Source organism: Camelus ferus, chromosome X, assembly GCF_009834535.1.
Source record: "Camelus ferus isolate YT-003-E chromosome X, BCGSAC_Cfer_1.0, whole genome shotgun sequence".
NCBI classification, from domain to species: Eukaryota; Metazoa; Chordata; class Mammalia; order Artiodactyla; family Camelidae; genus Camelus; species Camelus ferus.
Genome location: NC_045732.1, coordinates 8633707 through 8655294, shown reverse-complemented (window position 1 = coordinate 8655294; position 21588 = coordinate 8633707). Strand labels below are relative to the sequence as shown.

Sequence of the window (21588 nt, the reverse complement as noted above, 5' to 3'; positions counted from 1 at the left end):
CTAAACAGTTCAAGAGGTAGTGAATGTTTTGGCCTCTCGTATCTGCAAAATACAAAAACCAAAATGGCGCGTCGTGTAGAGAGAGCATGGGGAGTTTGCTGACGGTGGTATTGGTGAAGGGACCCGCCATACACTTTGCCTACGTGGAAATTTCAAAGTGGGTTATGTTTCAGGTCATTCAGGTAGGTGACTCCATTTATTTACTTACTTTTAGAAGTAGCAGTAACATTCAAGTAATATTTAATAAGTGTTTCAAGCACAGGAAAACATGATTTATAATGTTTTATCTTGACTTGAGAAATATTTATTGAAAGTGGTCTTTTTTTTTTTTTTATAATAGGCAACAGAAACAAATAATGTGCAATAGTTCTTTAGCCACTGGTGACAGGTGAATCTTTAAATTACTGGTATTTCTGAATTTTATTTGAAATGGGTTGCTTTTAAGTTCTTATGCATGAAATGAATGTCAATTTTAAATATTTTGCTTGAAGTGGTTTCATGTTGATTCTTTAAATGTGTTTCTTCTTACATCATGGAATTTCCTAACCAAAGTGTGTCGCTGACATATCAAAAATGTATCTAGATTATAATATGTTAAACTTACAGGAACATTTGGATACTTCATATGAATTTCTTTTTAAAATGTGGGAAACCCCTTTTTAATAATTTAATTTTCTTTTTTTTTTTCCAACTCACATTAACGTTTTTTGTTGACAGTAGTGTCATGTTAACCTCCAAACTGCATTTTCACGGATACCTAATATTTTTTGCAAGTAACATTTTGAATTAGTCCTTCTTGACATATTTATGTTTATACACATTTTGCATCTCCCAAATTCATGTTTTTGAAATCCAAACGTAATCGATTTCAACTTTTTGTATGGCATTTTTTTTTCTTTTACTGGGTAGTATCTCTCCTCTGATTTTTTTGCAAACCTGTTGTTTTTGAATTCTCTTTTTTTTCCCCCTTTATTTTCTTTCTCAATATGACCCCAGGAGCCAACACAAAGAAAAACGCTGATGATATAAGCAGTCATGACCGTGGTGAAGATGAAGGTATTTTTTGGCTTTTTTCCAAGCTCGACTTTGATGCATGATTTTGTATCTCTCTCTCTTCTTTTTTTTTTTTTTTCTTTTTCATTTCAACCTGTTTTTCCTCCTGTTACCTGAAGTGAGTACACTTTGGTGTGCCTCTTTATTTTATTGTTGTTTGGAAACCACTGTCATTTTTAATCCCTATGTCCATGTAGATGACTGCAGATCACCTGGGGGAACCTATATAAATGTTTTTAAACATCAACTGAATAACGAAATGTCATTTACAAGGAAGCTCACCTTTTTGTTTTTCTTTTTTTTCTTTTTTTTTTTTCGGTCACAAGAAGAAAAAATGAAATTTTAAAACATGCATGTGTGCTTTCTTTTCTTTCCCCCAAATGTTATTTTGTAATTTAATATTGTCTTTTGGAGCTTTGGTCTTCTTAATTTCTTCGGTGGATGGTGAGGCACCTCAGGAGAACTTTTTTGAGGGGCTGGCATTTCTGGTTTTGTTTGTTTTTCATTTTATTTTTTCCCCAAACGTACTGATTCCAAAGTAGGATTTTTTCTAAGAATCCTCTCTGGCTCACAGTGAAATACATGAAAAAATGTTTTAATGACATGTTTTTGTGTCTTTCAGAACTGCCTTTTAGCAACATTTAATTTCAAAAAGAGATTATTAGCAAAGAATTGAAAAAGATCAGAAAGCTAGATCCATGCGTCTTTGTTTTCACACCACAGCTGCTTTAAAAAATGGTTTTTTTACCCCCAAAATGTTTAGTTGCTATGGAACCTTTCTTGTTGAAAGATCCCAAATGGTTTGACAGATTATCCACCAGAAGCAGGGTGATTTTTTTTTTTTTTTTTTTGGAGATGGAAGATAACGTGGCGTGAAAGCCACCACTAGCACATTGTATCCATTTCCTTCACCAGAATTAATGGTTTCGAAGAAACGAAAATAAAAAGTCGTAAAATCAGCCGTGGCCGCCCGGGGAGGCTCTGCCGGCCGTGTGCGTGGAAAGCACGCTTTCCCCATCGGAGCTGCAGAAGGCGTGGCGCTCCGTGTAGTCACCTTCCCAGGACGAGGGTCCTCTCCTCTGGCTGAAAGGCAGTTTCAAATGGGGGTGAGCGATCCTTGCTGGACAGCAAAACGTCCCAAAAGTGCCGCTTTAACCCTCCCTTCATTTCCCTGCCCTCTCTGATTTCTTTTGCAAATGAGCAGCTCTCCAGGAAAGCAAGTTTTACCAGCATTGCTTTCACGCCTGGTCTTCTGTCAACGTGATTGTTTATTGACTGATTAATTTTTTTTTTTGCATTCATAGGGTCCGCCCTCCCTCTGATAGCCCCTTAAAGGAGGGCTCTCCTCCCTGCCCCTGTGGCATCAGCGAGCCCCTCCTTCCGCAAGGACCATGGCACACCTGCCCTTGTGCCAGTATTCCAGCATCCATCCCCACACACGCCTCCCCTCTGCTCCCTTACACCATCTGCAGATGTCATGCGCACCTGACTCTGCTCTGACATTTCAGTGCCTCCCCTTCTGATCACTGCGATCTGTCTTCACAATGCTCGCCATGCACCTTGACTACCGTCAGAATGCTGCCTACGTTTCCTTCCATCCCAAGAACCAGTGATGGGGATGATTCTTTTTTTTTAACTTTGAACTCAGACGGCATCTGGTTACTTCCTCCTCGTGTCCACGAGAACCTTGTCCTGGCTGTCTCAGAAGGAAAGAGGTGTGTCAACCTCACACTTTCTCTCAGGAAGCCCCTGGAGCAGCCCTCAAGGTCTCGACTTTTTTCCTGGCCTGCCCAGGAGGAGCCAGCAGCCAAGAATGATAAAATAAAGAAGAGCTGGGGGAGAGGGGGGAGCTCAGTGGTAGAGCGCAGACTTGACATGCACGAGGTCCTGGGTTCCATCCCCAGTGCCTCCATTAAAAAAGTAATTCAGTAAGTAAACCTAATTACACACCTCAAAAAAAAAAAAAAAAGGCTAAAATTGCAGATCACAGTGCTGGATGGTGCAAAATGCCACACTCTATACAAACTATAGGGACAAGGAGTTTATTTGAAAATTGCACCGAGCATAGGATGAATAAAGGCTTACTAAGGGATTTTGACTCTGTTTGAGTTTTTATATGAGACAATAGTCCAGATTCTTCTGCTTTGGATTAAATGTCTGCAGACACATGGGCAGTTTGACACTTTTTTCTGTACTTGACTGTGATCTCTTAGGGATGCTGGATAGTGACCCCCCCCCCCCACCAGGAGCCCGTTTGGAGATGGTGATACTAATTCATTTTATTACTACCCACCATCCAAATGGGGGGGGGGTTATTTCCTTAAAATTCCTTTCTGATATGTCCCAAAGTATCTCCATGAATTAAGGGGAAAAGAGTTTTTATTTAAGAAAAACATGAGAATAAATAAATGTACACGGATATATTTGGTTTTTGTTTTGCTAACACACAGACGTTTAAATTACACACACGTGCACATAAATATGTATACACGTACCTACATATCCAGACACAATCATAACTGAAGTAAGGGTTCTTAAACATTAAATGTAAGCCTGAAGGATGGCTAGCATGAAACACATCATTTAATCACAACTTTTCAGAAAGCAGGGTCTGCAAATGGACACACAGTCTTGAAATTTCTGTTGTCACAGGCCATCGCAAAATAATGGCTTTTACATCACTGTTAAATAAAATAATAATTACTGAGGGTACTCACTGGTTGCAAATCACAGTGGGAGTTTATATTCCCTGTAAAACTATGTAGCATTTCAATAATGTCATCTTGAGGTTGGAATCTCGTGTCATTTTTATTACATCTCTTTTTCTTTCTTTTTTCTTTTTTTCTTTTTTTTTGGCATTGAGGTGGGATGGTACTGCACGTAAATTAAAGACACTTGCTTGGATGTCGTTGTCTGGTTTTGTTTTTGTTTTGCACATTCCTGTTCTGTTGATCATTTTAAACCATTTATTCTTTTTTTTCTTTTTTTTTTTTTTTTTTTGTCGCCATGTGTCCTGTACTGAGAGCTTATGGTTTCCCTAGCACTTTTATGTTCTCATTGACCCTTTGAAAACGAATCTGTAGTCCCACCTTTGACGGAGGACGGCAGTCAGAGGGAAAACAAATGATCATTCTGAAGTGGATTTCACACTTACTTAGAAGATGCAAATGCATTTTGTGGTAGGTAGCGTGTGATTGTTCAATTCAGATCACCACCTAGGGCTTGAGGAAGTAAGCATTTCATCCAAATCCTTCCATTTTTAGTGTTGCAGGCACACGCAGAAACATACATCTGCATACACATTTCTTCCAACGTCTGCACACTTCCCAAAACAGCATTCCCATGAGCAGAAGATATCACAACATTGACCATGTTCCTTAGGCAGGCTTACCAGGGTGTCCATCCTTCAGTAAGGGACACACGGTGGATTCCAGTTGAAACTTGGGAGAGTCACCCATGTCCTTCGCCCTTGATTTAAGCATCCGCCCACCAGTGTGATTGCTTTATGGTGTTTCCTCACTTGGCCCTGTTTTCCAGACATCCACAATCAGAACAGTAAGAAGCCGGTGATGGTGTACATCCACGGCGGGTCTTACATGGAAGGCACCGGCAACATGATCGACGGCAGCATCCTGGCCAGCTACGGGAACGTCATCGTGATCACGATGAACTACCGGCTGGGAATCCTGGGTGAGTGACCGCGCCCGTCTCCTCGGTCTGGGCGTTTGATTTTCTGGGCGCTCGTGGGTTCAAACTGTGTTTCTCCAGCTCCTCACGTCATGCTGCTGGACGTGATTCTTCCTTCACTTCCATGCAGCACAGTCTGTTTTCCTTGGCTTTTTTTTTTTTTTTTTTTTGAAGTTTGCCATTTTTAATCCAGGAATTTCATTTCCTGTACCCCCGATCTCTTCTCGGACAAACGCAGCAGCCTCCAAGGTCACCCAATGAAAGTGGAATTTTATTGAAAGCCCTTTTCTCTCCCTGCGGGCTGAATGAACGCGTGGATTAGTCAGCGTCAGCCTGTGGAAGGAACACAGTGTCGGTGACGTGTGAGATAACACGTGTGATCATGGGTGATGGGTCACGTGGTCCCAGTCGATAATGACCGCAGATAACTCGCCTTCTTTTGTGGATTTGTAGGTGTGTTCATTAGTTAATCGCCTTTTGGAAAATCTTTGACTTAATGCCCCGAATGGTTTTTTTTTGTGTGTTTGTTGTGTCTTGAAAAGGTGCTCAGTGGTTAACGTGGATATTATATTTGCATGTGGTGGAACTGAACGCTTATTTGAATTTTGTAACTTTATGATTTTTCGTTTCATTTAAATGATACTATTTAAATACTTATTTTTCAAAGTGTATGATTTACGATGAACTTTATTATTTAAATTGTGTGATGCACTTGGCTAAGTGCATACAAATTCAAGAGGGGCTCTCTGTTGTCTTGGTGTTAAATTCATTTTCCCCCAATGGAGGATGGTTGGGAAAAAATAATATATTTTGAGGGTAATATTTTAAGGCTTACCTTCTTTTGTGATCTTGCCGGTTGTCAGGCAGTTCGTGAAAAATACTCGAGCCTCTGTAGCAATGTCGTTTTTCAAGGCAAAAATCCATTGAGAAGGTGCAGGAAAATGGGTTTTTAACAGTGTGTCTATGACAGCAAGATGTGTCTGTTACAAGGTGGTTACGGTAAAAAAAAAAAAAAAAAGAAAAATTAAATAAGATGGAGTTGCTTAACAGCCCTGTGTGAAACAACAAATACGATTGAGAATGTTGTCTTCAAATAGGCAAATGTCACCAAGAATATTTTATGTCCAACTTGACATTTTGATTTTTTTTCGAGCATCTTTCCTTTCACTTGTGGGAACCTTCGCCCATAGAAGACCTGGCAGGAGGTGAGTTGCAGAAACGCACTTTCTAACTTTGAAATGCAAATCACCCACAGATGTTTACAAACTTGTGCCTCTTGGAGCATCGATAATGTACCTGAAATTCCCTGTTGGTTTTCAGCATGAAACACAGCAACAGAGCCTAGAATCCGGAGCCTTCTCGTTGCGTGATTTTTAGCCCTTTTTTCCCCTTTTTTCTCGTCGGTGCTACGAGCCAGATATTTGCAGAATGACTTCAGTTTGTTTCCCGTAGCGATGGCTGCGTGCCTCGCTGACTGTTTTTCAGAAGCCTCTGGCTAGTTGCTTTGGGGACTGGTGTTTGCAACAGGAAATGGTGTTTCTTGATCTTTTATAAAAGGTCCATTCTGAGGCAGAGGTGGGGAGAGGGAGCCGCGTACCGGGGCTTGCTGCTCGCAGCCCTTTCAGAGAGGGCGGTGTGGGGACCCCGGTACCGGCACCTGCTCTGGGCGCTGCTGTCTGCAGGAGGCCACGGGCTTTGAGCAAGTTCTGGCTTCGGTGGAATAACAAAATGCACGCCGTGATGGCGTGGCTTGAAAGGTTGGATTTCAGAAGAAATTGATCTCTCGCTCCCTCTAAGGCCAAACGGTATGAAACCAGCTTTACTGGGTGATCTCTTATCTGTTGGGCCCTTTGTGAATCTGGAAAGGTACTGGGGTGATTAGACACACCTTCCATTTCTGTTTTGTTTTGTTTTTAAGAAAAAAGAAGAAAGCTTGCTTTTAGAACAGGTCTCATTGAAAAATTTTAAGTTTACCTTTTGCTGCTGAGAGTTAAAAAAAAAAAAACAAACAACTGTTGGTGAGATCAGAGAGGGCTGTGAGAGGCAGGACTGTGAAATATAAAGAAGCAATTTAGCATCTCCATGCCGGTCTATTAACATTCCGCCAGTAAGCGACTGTGAAGCCCACAGACCCCCTTTCATCGGAGGGAGCAAAGTCTGCCAACTCTGCTGACCATGCTGGGACTCAGAGACTTCTCAAATGTGACTTGACATTTATCTTCATCAGGGATCTTGCAAACTGCCAGGGGGCACTTTCTTTTTGCTTGCGGGAAATCACTATGATCACTCTCAAAATATTTTCAAACCATTGGCATCCAGGTTTTTTTTTTTTTTTTTAATTGTTGTACAGTCAGTTACAATGTGTCAGTTTCTGGGGTACAGTTCAATGACCCAGCCATGCAAGTACATACATATATTCATTTTTGTATTCTTTTTCATTATAGGTTATGACAAGATATTGAATATAGTTTCTTGTGCTCTACAGAAGAAACTTGTTTTTTTCAATATATTTTTACATGTAGTGGCTAACATTTGTAAGTTGCAAACTCCCAAATTTATCCCTTCCGACCCCTTGTCCCCCAGTAACCATAAGATTGTTTACTACATCTGTGAGTCTGTTTCTGTTTTGTAGATGAGTTTATGAATGTCCCCTTTTTTCTTTTTTTTAGTGACATATGAGTGATACCATATAGTATTTTTATTTCTCTTTCTGGCTTACTTCACTTAGAATAATGATCTCCAGGTCCATCCATGTTGCTGCAAATGGCATTCTTTTATTCTTTTTTATGGCCGAGTAGTATTCCACTGTATAAATAATCACACAACTTTTTTTTAAATTGAAGTTTACTTGACTTACTTGTGTGTGTATATATATACCCACACACACACACACACTTTTTTCATCATAGGTTATTACAAGATATTAAATACAGTTCCCTGTGCTCTACACTAGAACCTTCCTGTTTATCTATTTTATATATAGTAGTGTGTGTCTGTTAATCCCAAACTCCTAATTTATCCCTCCTCCTTCCCAATTTTGATAACCGTAAGTCTCTTTTGTATGTCTGTGAGTCTGTTTCTGTTTTGTAAATAAGTTCATCTGTATTATATTTTAGATTCCACGTATAAGTGATATCATATGGCATTTGTCTTTCTCTGTCTGGCTAACTTCACTTAGTATGATCATCTCTAGGTCCATCCATGCTCCTGCGAATGGCATAATTTCATTCTTTCTTACGGCTGAGCAGTAAGAAATCCCATTCTGTATATTTACACATGCACACATAGTTGTTTGAGTTTTTCCTTCTGAAAGTAAGACATGCCTAGGTGCTATTTTTCTGCCTCAGGAGTGGAAAAGCGTCGTTGCAGGTTAGCACTATTTTTTTTTTTTTAAACAGAGGAACATATGCTATTTTCCCACCCAAAAGAGAGGCTGGGAACGATGAATGACGGCGGGAAGAGAGGCTGGAGGAGGCTGGCGTGGGAAGGGCACAGATTTTAGAATGAGATAAACATGAGCTGGAACCTTCCCCCTACCCCGCGTCTGGGATGTGACACCGAAAAAGTCAGCTCCCTTCTTCTGAGTGTCTATAAATGGTGCTTCTAGTCTCTCCCCCTGCAAGGTTGTTGTCCCTACACTGTAAACACCCATGGGATTTGTGTCCGTAAGTGAAGTTTCAGCGCCCAGCACTAGGAACCAGTAAACCCAGTCGCTTTAACATCTCTGTTGTGATGTAAATCACTTGGGTATCTTATTAACATCACTGTGGAGCCACTGGAAAACTTTGCATCCGGCCCAAAACATCATGGAATCTCTTTCCAATACCACTGTCTAAATGGAACCACCCGAACTCAACAAAAATAATAAGATGCTCATAGTATGAGGTCAGGGGCGCGGTCTTCACACTTGCTTTTTGGACTATGAACATGTTCTTTAACTGGAACTGGGTCACACAGCCTTACTAGCATATAACGTATTGCCTCATACAGGACCCCTTGAGGATCGTTAATAAGCCATAAATAAACTAGGATTGTCCCAAGAAGACTGGGCTGTAACGTCATAACAATAAAGCAATTATTTATACCCACGTAAGGGCCAATGAATTAACAGGTGTTTAGTTTCAAAGAGATGCTCTTTTAAAAGCATATTTCCTTTGTATTCTGCTACATACCTTTATCAATTAAAAAAAAACGTGTATAGAGGGAAAACTTGAGTTCTGTCAAATCGGCCTCTGTTTCTCTTCATAATGATCGTTCAAAGAACTTTGCTGTGAAAGAGAGACCTCCTCGCTGAGGGTTATGGAAGGGATTTATCTGTAGGTGGGTCTTACCTTCACTTGTCTGCAATTTGCATGCCTTTCCATCTTCAGCAGGTGAATTCTGCCTCCGTCCAAATGTCCATCTGAGTGTCGCTCACAAGGTGTGTACCCTTTCTGGTTTTCCTGTGATCTGATGCTTCTGGCAGGCTTTAATTATTTTGCTTCAAAAGAGTCTTCATCTACATGCTTTTAGGGCCAGACTCGTGAAGAGCCTGCGTTATGTTCAGCAGTGCCTTCCACGGGGGTTCCTCCACTGAATCCTCATAAGAAGGATGACTTCTCTTACCTTGGAGGAAACAGAGGCCCGGAGGTGATGGTGTTGACTCCCAGGGACATCGCTTATGGGGATTCGAGTCGGGACTGGAACCCTGGTCTACGAGTATGAATTACAGGCACTATAACATGGCTTAGGGAACGGAATGCCATGCTCACATCAGATTCAGCTTCCAGAATCCCCCCAGTGTCAAACTGTGGTCGATCTAGATACAAAATTGTGATTCGGTGTTTACAGTGTATCTTTAATGTTCCTCAAAGCAGGTCCTTGATACCTGATGCACTTTTTCATCAAAGCATCACAGATGGTCCACAGTGGTCCAAGGTGGTGTGGTATCAGCCCCAGGGACGACATTTGTCCCATAAAAACTGTTGGATGCAGTAGATCTCACGCTTTACCAGCCAGCTGCGTGTCTGACCTGTAATGCCCGTTCCATTACCTTCTTGTCTGTTGCCCATAAATGGAATTAAGACCATTGCCCCAGATGATGACTTCAGTGAATTTCACACCTGACAGGTATCTTTGGGGTCTTAAGAAATGTTACCCTTGTAGGTTTATATAACTGATTTTTTTCAAAGATTAAAAAAAAAACCCATGAGGAACACCTGCTCCTTTTTCAAGTAGTGTAGCTCTCCTGACAGTTCTCATCTCAGGGAGGGTTGTGTTATGGTGCTCTGAAGTTGGCTTTCTCTTTAAGCTCATTAATTGCCCAAAACTATTTACCTGAATTGACTGACATCATAACTTTAAAATGGAAGACAGAATTGGTTTGAAATACAGGCAGAACAGGAAGAGCATTTGTATTAAAATGCACATGACTTTGAGCATGGTGTCACGGTGTGACCACCTGAAAATGTGACCGCCTAGCCTCCTGGTCTCCTTTGTAGGGTCTTCGTTTCCATCTGAAATGGAAGGGGGGTGGGCTGGCATTTGGAGGCCGTCCTTTGACCTCAGCCAGAGCAGTTTGGCTATAATCTCTTGGATATACTGGAGACCATGTCGGACTCCCTGCAAAAAATGAATCTGGGCATCACTGGAGGAGAGGCTTCACGTGCACTGCAAAGAGCTATGACCTGAGTTCCACGTGCGCACAAGCAGTTTGCATCACGGGTATTTTAGTGGCTCCCTGTCACATGCCTGCCACACCTCTGCTGAAAGCAGTCAGCCTCCCATATAGATAGATGGTCTTACGTTTCCCTTTCATTTGGGAGTTAAAATACTGTTTCCTCTTTGGTACTTGGGCCTTTTTTTTCCCCGAGTCTTTTTTTCTCTCTCTCTCTCTCATTTCTTTGCTTTTATCTTTTACTAAGAATTTTTGTTTCAATTACGAATGGAACACATCTTCCCTATCAAATCCAAAGTTCCTAAATGTGTATATAAAGGAAAAAAAAACAGCATCTCTGCCTTCAAGGATCTCTGTGCCGCCCCCTCCTGTGTCCTCTGTATTCCCTCTCCTCTCAGATTGCCCCTGATGAGATGCCCAACGGGAACTCTTTCCTTTCTCCATTGTCATGTGCGTTCCTGAGGGACGGAAGAATGCTGTAAGGAGTTCAAGGGGTTGAGAGGGGAGATGAAGCCTTGCGCTGAGGGGAAAAGAGAAAAAAAAAAAGATGGAGAAGTGAAGGAGGTTTGGGAGAAGTGTCAAGCAGTGGAAGCAGAGGCTGGACCCTTTGTGAAGGACCACACAGAACCCTGAAACGGAACGAGGGTGGAAGGAAGCCGTGAAAACCCTTCGAATAAGACCCTCTGTGGTGGGTGGTGGAGGGGATTGGCCAGTCTGGGAACAGACTCCTGGTCTCATTTCTCCAGTGCTTCCTGACATGGTTCTACTTCGGCTGGACGGGGGTAGGGAGGGAGGTTTACCCTCCAAATAACACATTATAGGGTGGACACGCTGGACTGGGGAAGGGAGGGTGGGCATTGCTTCCCTGATCGAAAACTTATGCAAAAAAGAAGAAGAAACCCAGGTGCTCGCCCACCCCCACCCCCAACACCAACTCAGTGCCTTTCACCATCTCCATCAGCAGCTCTCTGTGCATCTCGTACTGACTCGGAAACCCCGTAAGCCAGTCTTTGTGGTTGCTGGCGTGTTGATTAAGAACCAGAAGACGTCTGGACAATATCACCCACCGTTCAGCTTTTGTTTCTCAATGATTTATCTCCTTGGGTTCTCCTCTTCTGCCTCCTGGTGGCTAGAAGTGCCGACTGCATGAATTTGATTAGTTCAGCAAATGAGGAAGCTGTTTCACTGACGGTGAGGACTCTCTCTCTGGGACTTTGGGGATGAAGGTTCCGTCCCTGGGACTTCAGAAGCACGTGGGAGTAGATGTAGAAACCATTGCAGCAGGATAAACATGCTATAATGAAAAAAAAAGGGGGGGGACAATATGAAATCATCTACAAAACAGAAACAGACTCACAGACATAGTGAACAATCTTATGGTTACTGGGGAAAGGGGGTGGGAAGGGACAAATTTGGGAGTTTGAGATTTACAAATGTTAGCCACTATATATAAAAATAGACTTTTAAAAACAGTTTCTTCTGTACAGCACAGGGAACTATATTCAATATCTTGTAATAACCTTTAATGAAAAAGAATATGAAAATGAATATACATATGTGTATGCATGACTGGGACACTGTGCTGCACACCAGAAATGGACACATTGTCATTGACTGTACTTCAATTTAAAAAAGTCTTTTTGGAAAAGATGCTATAATGGGACAGATGCCTTTTCTGGAAAGGTTGGTATGAAAAATGAAACAAAGAGATGCCTGTTCTCACGTGACAGGGGGCCAAGGGGGAAAGCACACTAACTCTGCAGAAAACACAGGCAATGAGGGATGTGAAAGGATTGTGGGGGTGATGGGAAGGTAGAAAAGACCTTTTATTTCCCAACCTCCAATGCACAAAATGATGGACTGGCATGCGTGGCACAATGGACAACTTCCTCGCTCTCTTTAGGAAGGCATCAGAATTTCCTAGGGAATGGGTGGGCCCACGGGTGTCTCCCTTGGTGTCCGTGGGAGACGGTGAGCTAAGAGTGTCCTTCTGCTCCGCCGTCTTGGCCGCTCCTGAATCAGAATTTCTCAAGGAAGTTGGAATGGTACCTTCGCACCCAGAGCCATTTTTGGAAATCACAACCTTCAGACACACTTGAATGAAGAATGTATTGTATAAGTACCTCCTTTCCAGTTAGTCGGTCCCAGAACGTCACGACACCTTGGAATAATCGCACAGAGTGTACATTTTCAAAAAAATACTCTTCCTTTTTTTTTTTTTTAACATTTGTTTATTGAGTTATAATCATTTTACAATGTTGAGTGAAAAACCTCTAGAGAATAATAATGATAATAAAATAGCAAAATATTATAAAAAACTTTTTAAAAATGCTCTTCCATGGAAATGTTTGCATCCAAAACAGACTCTCTTAAGATGCTTCATTCTGAAGGAAAGAAACTGTTTTCTCTACTTTGCCTGTTTTCTTCATTTTGTTTCCCAAGCAATATATGAAGGGTTGATCCCTTTATGTTGATTAGGAGAAAGTAGTCTATGTCATCATGGGGAAAGAGAGGCCTGCGCACCATTGTGCATGAAAAGGAAGGTGTGATGGAGGCATTTCAGCTCAGGGGGATGCTGGGACGTTCCGACAGGAGGAGCCCTGAATCTGGGAGCTGAAACACATTAGCTTGATTGGGTGAGCTGGAAACGAGGATTCAGGCAACCATTGCATCCGAGAAATGCTTTATAAACATTGCCTAAAAAGTCCATACCTGCCTCCCTGTCTTGCTACATGCAAGGAATTAGTCCTTCCAAGTCAGATAATTGAAAAATCTCCACAAGGCGGTCGGGGCGGGCACTGCGAAGACTGCAGGGCTGAAATACTCTGGGGCTACACACTTTCTGCAGATCATTTTTCCTTTCTTTTTTTCTTTTCCCTCACATTTGCCTGAAAGCCTGAATTGCACGTTTTACAAGAAGCACAGAATGAATATGCAAATGTCCACACACATGTGCATGCGTGTACACACACACACACACACACACACGCACACACACCCACAGCAGTGATACCTCCGGGTGCATGTTCTGTTCTAGCTTAACTCCCCTGGCTTTGCTCCATCGCACATCAGTCCGTCACTGACTTTATGAAATAAACCCCAGAGGGACATAAGGCACAGGTTCAAAGGGATCAGAATGTAATCTGGAAATGGCAGATTTAGCAACATCAATGTATTTTTCAAATAAAATGACACGGTTACAGATGCGATTGGGTAAGTCCCACCTAATGGGTAGGGCAGGGCAGTTTTTCCTTTGATTGAAAAAAAAAAAAAAAAAAGCTGTTTTCAAAGAAGTGTGCAATTCTCAGTATCAAAGAATCAGAGATATTTTAGAATGGTAAATGCAGCATTCCTCTGATGGAACACTCATTATACGTGCATGAGCTGGGGTCTTCACGCCAGTAAGCCAGTCGCAAAGCTCTCCTGGTTCCATTCATTATTTGAGATTGCAGGCACTGATTTTCACTGCATTCAGTACAACAGCTTTTATTCTAGGTTCCAATATTCTGGGACAAAAGGCCATGTCCTATGAAACCAGTGGGTAGGACAAATGCATTCTTATAAAGATGCACACTTCATACAGACATAGGTAGGACAGGATCTCCCAGCAAAGCACTATCAGTTACACCGAGATGACTCAGATCTGTACTGGGGTTCAGAGAACAATTTTACAATGACGAAATGTTTCCAGTTTGGATTGAGAAATGTTTTCTGTCATTCAAAGTGACTGCTGAGAGTTTGCTAAAATATCCTAGTGATAGTTTAGATGGCTCTGTGGTACTTTTTCTTAGCCATCTGATACACAGCTAGCTAGGTAGGATGGGTGGATGGGTGGGTGGGTGGGTGGGTAGATAGATAGATTGATTGATTGACAGATTGATTGACTGACAGATTAGATAGTTCGATGGATGGGTGGATGGATATTTAGATGGATGGGTAGATAAGATAGGTAGGTAGGTAGATAGACAGATAGGTAGATAGATAGATAAGATGGATGGATAGATAAATAGGTGAGTGGGTGGATGGATGGTTGGATGGATGGATAGATGAATGGATAGATGGATGGATGGATAGAGACTTGGATGGATGGTTGGATGGATGGGTAGATAGATTGGATGGATAGGTAGGTAGGTAGGTAGATAGATAGGTAGATAGATGAGATGAGATGAGATGGATGGATAGAAAAGAAGGATGAATGGATGGATGTGTGGCTGGGTGGATGGAAATACATACAAATGGATGGATGGATAGAAAGAAAAGAAAAGAAGGAACGAAAGAAAGAAAGAAAGAAAGAAAGAAAGAAAGAAAGAAAGGGGGTGGTTGGGTGGATGGGTGGTTGGATATGTGCATGGGTAGATGGAAATATAGGTAGACAAACAGGTAAATAGATACAGAGTTAGAGATAGATATATAGATTGGAATATATATATATATAATATATATATATATATTATTTTTTAACTCCATCTTATGCATTTTGAACACATGAGGATACCCCACCCATGTTCCTCTTTCAGTACATTTGTGAACCTCTCAGCATCTGTTCTCCTCCTTTCCAACCTCTTCTCCCTTCTAAACATGAACCTGTAGTATCATTCAGAAATACCAGCCATCTTTTCCTAGACTGCTTCTTTTTAAAACCATGCATGTTTCATGTCTTTACAAAAACGAATCTTGTGCAAATGGCCTCAACAATTTCTCCATCTCTTCCCCACACCCCACCCCCCCACTCCACTCCCCTGGGTATTCACTTTTTTAGTTCTATTTATCCATTTCTTCCCCTCTTAGGTCTGATTAACCAACTTCCTGCGTCTTAGTCATAGTTCATCAAAACTGTTCCCTTGCAGGCCCCTCGTACATCGTAAGCACTTTCTCCAGCTTCCTTTAATGGCCTTTCCTGCACCTTCATCTTTCTTAATCTTCCTGGAAATGACCCATGGGGGGTTGTCTCCAGTCCCACCTTTCATTGTCTGCGTCCCTTCTTTGAAACAGTTTCTAAGCCACGTGCACATTTGAAGGGAACAGTTCCACGGCCTTTAGGATAGTGACGGCGTTGCGCCGCCATCAACACCGTCTAATTTTTGAATACGTTCATCACCCCGAGGAGACAACCCAATATCTGCTCTTTCCAATCCCTGAAGACATAGGGGACCACGAATCTCTTCTCTCCGTTTTCTGGGTGTTTCCTATAAATGCACTATTTTGCATTCCCACCAGCAAAAGCTTTCTAATTTCTCCACTCGCTCACCACTGCTTGTTGCCCTGTGTCTTTTTGAGCGTAGCCATTCTAATGGGTATAAAGTGGTGACGTTTTTAATGTCGTTTCCCTGACGCCTAGTGATGCTGACTTTCCTTCCATGTGGATGTTAGCCATTTGTATATCCTGTATTCCTAGAGAAACGTCTATTTAGATCCTTTGCCCTTTTTTAATTGGGGTATTTGCATATTTTTTAGTATTGAGTTAAGACTTTGTTTGTTTTTTAAAATAACATGTTCTGTGTACTTGTTCCTTATCAGATAGTACAACTTGCAAATATTTACTTTAATTTTGTTTCTTCCCCACTTTTTTCATGGTGCCTGTTGAAACACACATGTTTTTGATTTTGATAAAGTTCAGCTTAACTCTTTCTTCTTTTTCTACGCTTGCATTTTCTGCCTGTAAGAAGACGTCTTTACCGAACCCAAGGTCATACTGATTTATTCTTATATATATATTTTTAAGAGTTAGACTGTTTTAGATGTGGTTTTAGACCTGGTTCCATTGGGAGTTAATTTTTCAGAAAATATTATCATGTGGTCTTTGTTCTTTTTTTTTTTTTTCTGTCAATACAGTACATTAATCCATTTTTGAATGTTAAACGGACCTTGTATCCTGGAATAAAACCCCCACTGGGTCACGGTGTATAATCCTCTTTATGTGCTGGTGAGCTTGGTTTGCTAGTTATGTCTTCAGGAATTTTTTTTCCCATTTAACCTCCAGTTCTAGGGGAGGAAATGACCTCTTATTCTCAGGATATTATCAATTTCATGGTTTCTGGACCTCTGCACCACTGACATTTGGAACAAATGGTTCTCTTTTGCGGGGGTCTGTGTTGAGCATTGTAGGATGTTACGCACCGTCTCCAACCTCTGCCCCCTGCATGCCAGTCACACCTCCCAGCCCCCGATCATGACAAACACATGTGTCCCAGCCTGTGCCCAGCACCTCCTGGTGGGGACGGGCTGGGAAGCCTCCACCTGGTTGAGACCCACTTCCTTTCTTCGTGTGTCCCTTCTCTGAGGACGGAGGGGCCCCGCGGCACCCTCGTCTGTGCCGAAACATCCACACGCAGATGTGTGTGGCTTTATTTCTTCGCGTGGACAGTGTCCACTTCCTGTCTCCGGTTTCTAAGCTCCTTCAGGGCTGGGGTCACAGCGCTCCTTGCCTTTGTCCTCTGAGTGTTCACCAGATAATAAACACCTTCTGGCGGGATTCGTCTTGGCCAAGGTTTGGACTTCAGGTTGCAAGATGAAAGCTCATTCACAGAGCAGACACTGAATTTATTTGAGGATTTTTTTTTTTATTGCTGTATGTGTGAACTCCTGGTTGTCAAAATCCACGATTGCCTACTTTTATGGAAATTGTGTTTATTTGCACGTCTTCCACTCAGCAGCTGTTGCTTTTTCGCAAGCGTTGAAGGTTTCATTTTCCTCGAAACATAAACTTATGTCGGAATCATCCACTGGGGATTTCATCTTCGCTGCGTGTAGGTTTGCTGGGATGCAGACAGCTTTGTTTGGTAGCATGCGTCCTACCTTGAAGTAAAGCCCAAGGTTTTAAAAATGTATATTTTAAATCTGCATGTCTTTATAGTTCTATCAGATTTTGAGAGTTATTTAAAAAAAAAAAGTAGAGTTCTATAATGTAGATTTTATTTCTTCAACTCTTTGCAAAAGTGTTTCTAAGAATTAGGATCACTCTGAACCTTTAAAACATCCTCACTGGCTTAAAAGCAACAAAAGCATTTCCCCCCATTGGATGCAAAATGCATGCCTTTGCTCCAGCAACGCACGTTGTCTTCTTAAATTACAAAGCTGTAAATATAAAGCCAAAACTGTCACTTGGCTATCTTCTCTCCACCTTTTATAAAATCCAATTACAAATGCTCCTGAATGCCCTCTCTGGAAATTGCACATTGGACACACGTGCCATCCCAAAGTTGAGTGGAGGGTAGGGGGTTCCTAAAAATCTACATTCGAGATCAGTGTGGGTTTTTAAAAGAAGGGACTTGTTCAAATCCAACTCAAGTTTTAAAGTGACTCGTGGACTTTTCAAACAATGAATGGCCTTCTTCGAATGCCTTGCCACTACTTTTCAAACTCAATTGTTTTCGCACGCCGCCTTTAGAGTGGCTTGGGTTCGCTGGACTCAAAAATTTGGGATGTGGTGTCCTTGGTTACTTTTTGTTTTCAGTCTTGCCCCACGTCGCTGCCAAGGCATCATGGAACAATCTTTTCTGGTTTTACATGGTTGAGTGATGATTGCATTTCTTGGGCAGAGAGTTGGCCAGGTGGCGTTAAAGAAGATGGTGCCCTTGTTTCAAGGATGCCAGCATGGCCCTTCCTAGAGGTGGGACCTAAGCTCCCATGAGCTCCAGCTTAGAGGATGGACAACAGGACAAGATGGGGGACAAAAACACCTCATCCCCATGAGATCTTAGTTCACTGCTCACATGGGGGTGATTTTTTTCATGAAAGATGACATCATCTTGTTGGTCTACCAGCAGAGAGTTGAGCCAGTGAAATAAAGGAGTCCATTATAAGAAAATTCTTTAGATTAAAAAAAAAAATCCTGGAATAATTCCAGAGAATCCTAGTTCTGAAGCAAAGATAGGTAGGTAGGTAGACACATACATGGATGGATGGATGGATGGATAGATAGATAGATAGGCAGGCAGGCAGACAGACAGAATTGGGGATGGTGGTTGTGGATAGAGATTTATCTCAATGGAAATAGACTTGCTTCCCTTTTGGCCAACGGTCATGCTCTCCTTTCCCCAAGATTGGCCAAATGATTGGTTTCAATATAAGGGGGACCGTGGGGAAGCCAAGTAGAAGTTTCTGTTATTAGTGGCCCAATTCACTACTCTTCCTTCATTAATTTACATGGAGAGTATCTTTACTCTGAGTTAATCTCCAGTTTTATTGAGATAGACTTGACACATAACATCATATCACTTTTAGGCATGTAACAAGCCAACTTGATACTTGTCGATGTTGCAAAATGATTAATACAATCAATTTAGTTGACGTCCATCACCTCATATAGTTATATATTTTTTTTTTATTCTGATGAGAACTTTTAAGATCTACTCTTGGGAAATACAAGTCTCGGCACATGTGTAGATTTAGAGGCTAGTAAACATTTTAAGCATGGGGAACTATATCCAATATCTTGTAATAACCTATAGTGATAAAGAATCTGAAAAAGAATATATATATTCCGCTATATATCTATACCTGAATCACTATGCTGTATATCAGAAACTAATACAATACTGTAGATCAACTCTACTTGAATTAAAAAAAAAAACCCTTTAAGATAGGAATGGAACTGCACACATATTGTCTATTATTTGTGGTTGGAATTTAGTATTTCTTGAATCTACAGTGGGATTTCCACGTGTATTAACTTTTGAAGCTGTCCATGGTGCTGAGTGAGTGATGCAAGCCTTTCATTATTTGTCCCAAGGCTGTTCATTTGAAGTTCAAATCTGGAGACTTCCCTATTCTTCTGTGGGAAGCAGAGATGATAGCAACTCAAAATGAGCACACTCTAAACCGACGTAGAAGAAAAGGTCTGTGATACGCATGGTATCCAAAAAGTATGATCAAACTGTTGAATGCAGGAGACAGGAGACTCCTCAAGCCCCTGACCCATCAACCAATTTTTGCAGATGGTAGGCTCTGGCATCAGAGTTCTGGAGGCTCACTGAGCCCAGGAATGAACATTCTGGGTTGCTGGATCCTGGAGGAGACGGGGGGAGGTCTTTGAGGAGGGGCAGCTAGAAGGAAACATGCCTCAGAGCTCCAGGCACCAGCATGCACCAGCCAGCGGAGAACTACTTCCTGGTGTTAGCAGTCAGCGCTGGGTGAGGGCCGGTCCTGCAGTCACTCACCTGTTCATAACAGGTAGGACTACACCTGCCTGGGGTTCCACCTGGCGTTCGCGCTCATGGATTCACCTTCCTGAACCAGGGCCTGAAATGGCCCTTCCTTCTCCACTGTTTTGCAATACCGCCCTGGCTCTACTTCTTGATTCTCTGTTCTGTTGGAAAAACTAGGTATGGAATTTGAGTCTCAAGTTCAAATGCCCGTGGAGATTGAAATGTGAGGAGAGACGCGATAGAAGAAAAGGACAGATGAAGGGGTAGGATTCAGAGGTGTCTGTTCTGTGTACAGAGGTCAGGGCTGAGTCTGGCTGAGATAGGGACCTCTGGTGTAGCCCAGCATCGTACGCTCTAAAACGGTTAATGTTGTGTTATGTCAGTTTCACCTCAATACCAGAAAAATAAAGTTGGAAGCTGGCACGTGCCTCACTGAGCTCCCCTCTTCACAGTTGTATAAAAGGAGCCCGGTTTGAGGCCACTTCTTAGAAGGAATATATAAATAAACTGAACAGCGTACAAACAGAACCTGTCAGCGCACATCACACTTCCCTGAGGGCTGAACTTGACTTTTTACAACCCCAGTGTCTCCGTGTGAACTCGGAGCAAACCCAGAGCAAACTTCAGTTTAACCAAAGGCCTAAAATGTTTTAAAATTTCCTTAAAACTGCAAACTCAAGCTTGGAGGAAACAGAGAATTTGTATGCATCCATTCAGCAATGACATGCTATAAGCATGCCGCTTACAAGGCCCTGGGTCCCCACCTGCCCAGTTTAGTTTGCATTTTTCTCCTCTGTTTGGTTAGCAAGTATTGTTTTACTGTATGTAATTATCAAATGTCCTAAGTGTAGACCATTCAGCGTTTGAGGAAAAATTAATTAACCGTTTATGGTTTTAATTTAACATTGTTCACCCCCTACTTTAATTCTGTCAGAAATAACAAAACCAACTCATTGTCAACTTAAGTTGCAATGTGTAAATGACCTAAAATGATTTCAATTTAATTTAAGTGATTTTAAATATTTACTAATATGTACCAATGGAATACTTATTGCTGTTTCTGCAGAAAAGAGGCAGTGGTTTCCTAAATGGTTACTTATTTACTTTTTTTTATGATTTTTTTAAAAATGGGCGTATAGTCAGTTTACAAAGTTGTGTCAATTTCTGGTCTCCAGCATCATGTCTCAGTCATACATATACATACATACATTCCTAACGGATTATTTTAAAATAAGCAATATTCTTTAAGAGAAAGTCTTTCAACTCATTTTTTGGGGTACTCACTTTTGAATGGTCATTCATTTCTGTTTGTATTGTAACCTGCTAAAATCATGATTTTTAACAAAGAGAAGGGAAATGAAATATGCTAGTTATTTATTAATGCTGTGTAATTTCTCATTACAAAGCCGCACCTAAACCCCAGGTTGAAGGAAGTGTATAAAATAAAGTAGCACGGGATTCGAGGACAATCCATTTGTCCAGGTAAAGGTGTTTGCAAAATGATCAAGTCATTTGAGATCCCATTTTGGTGTGGATTTTCTACCATTGGTTAGCGTCTTCTTCACGACCCCCAAATTATTCAGGCTTTGAGCCAATACTTGCTTTTGATTGGGTTATAATCAGCTTTGGGACTCTTAGTGAATAGATGACTGTCATTACTAGGATTGTAACTGGGCATTTAGAGATGGTGCTTGGAATTTTTTTTTAATCTTCGTTTTTCTCTTGCTTCCCAAGCCCTGGAAATCTTCTTCACTTTTCTTTCCCCACACTCCAGGGAGACCAAAGGGTGACCCAATTCTCATCCCTTAAATCCTTTATTTTCTTATTCTGGATAACCTCCGGGCTTGAGAACCTTGCAAGGACCTTTCCCAGAAGAACTGGCCGGGACTCGTTCACCAAGGGGTGAGCCGTGGGACGGGGGCTCCAGGTCACAGCCTAAACGGTGCCTTGTTTGGGAAGACACGGAGCACTCTCTAGAGTTGCGTCACCATCTCAAATGTCTTTATAATACCTAGAACCCTGGGGACTCACGTAACAGGTGTGCAT

The 21588-nt window shown here is 41.7% G+C and overlaps 1 protein-coding gene across 3 annotated transcripts in view; it reads left to right on the top strand.

Moving 5' to 3' along the window:
• The window catches only part of NLGN4X (neuroligin 4 X-linked), a 270570-nt gene that overhangs the window by 144121 nt on the left and 104861 nt on the right, over nucleotides 1–21588 (top strand). The window contains exons 4-5 of one of the 3 annotated variants that reach the window (XM_032475307.1): nucleotides 997–1056; nucleotides 4591–4743. The exons of 1 other annotated variant lie outside the window; for it this stretch is intronic. In XM_032475307.1, the coding sequence (XP_032331198.1) occupies nucleotides 997–1056; nucleotides 4591–4743 (213 nt within the window). The remainder of the gene's footprint in view (nucleotides 1–996; nucleotides 1057–4590; nucleotides 4744–21588) is intronic. One more of the 3 variants, XM_032475308.1, reaches the window with a different exon arrangement.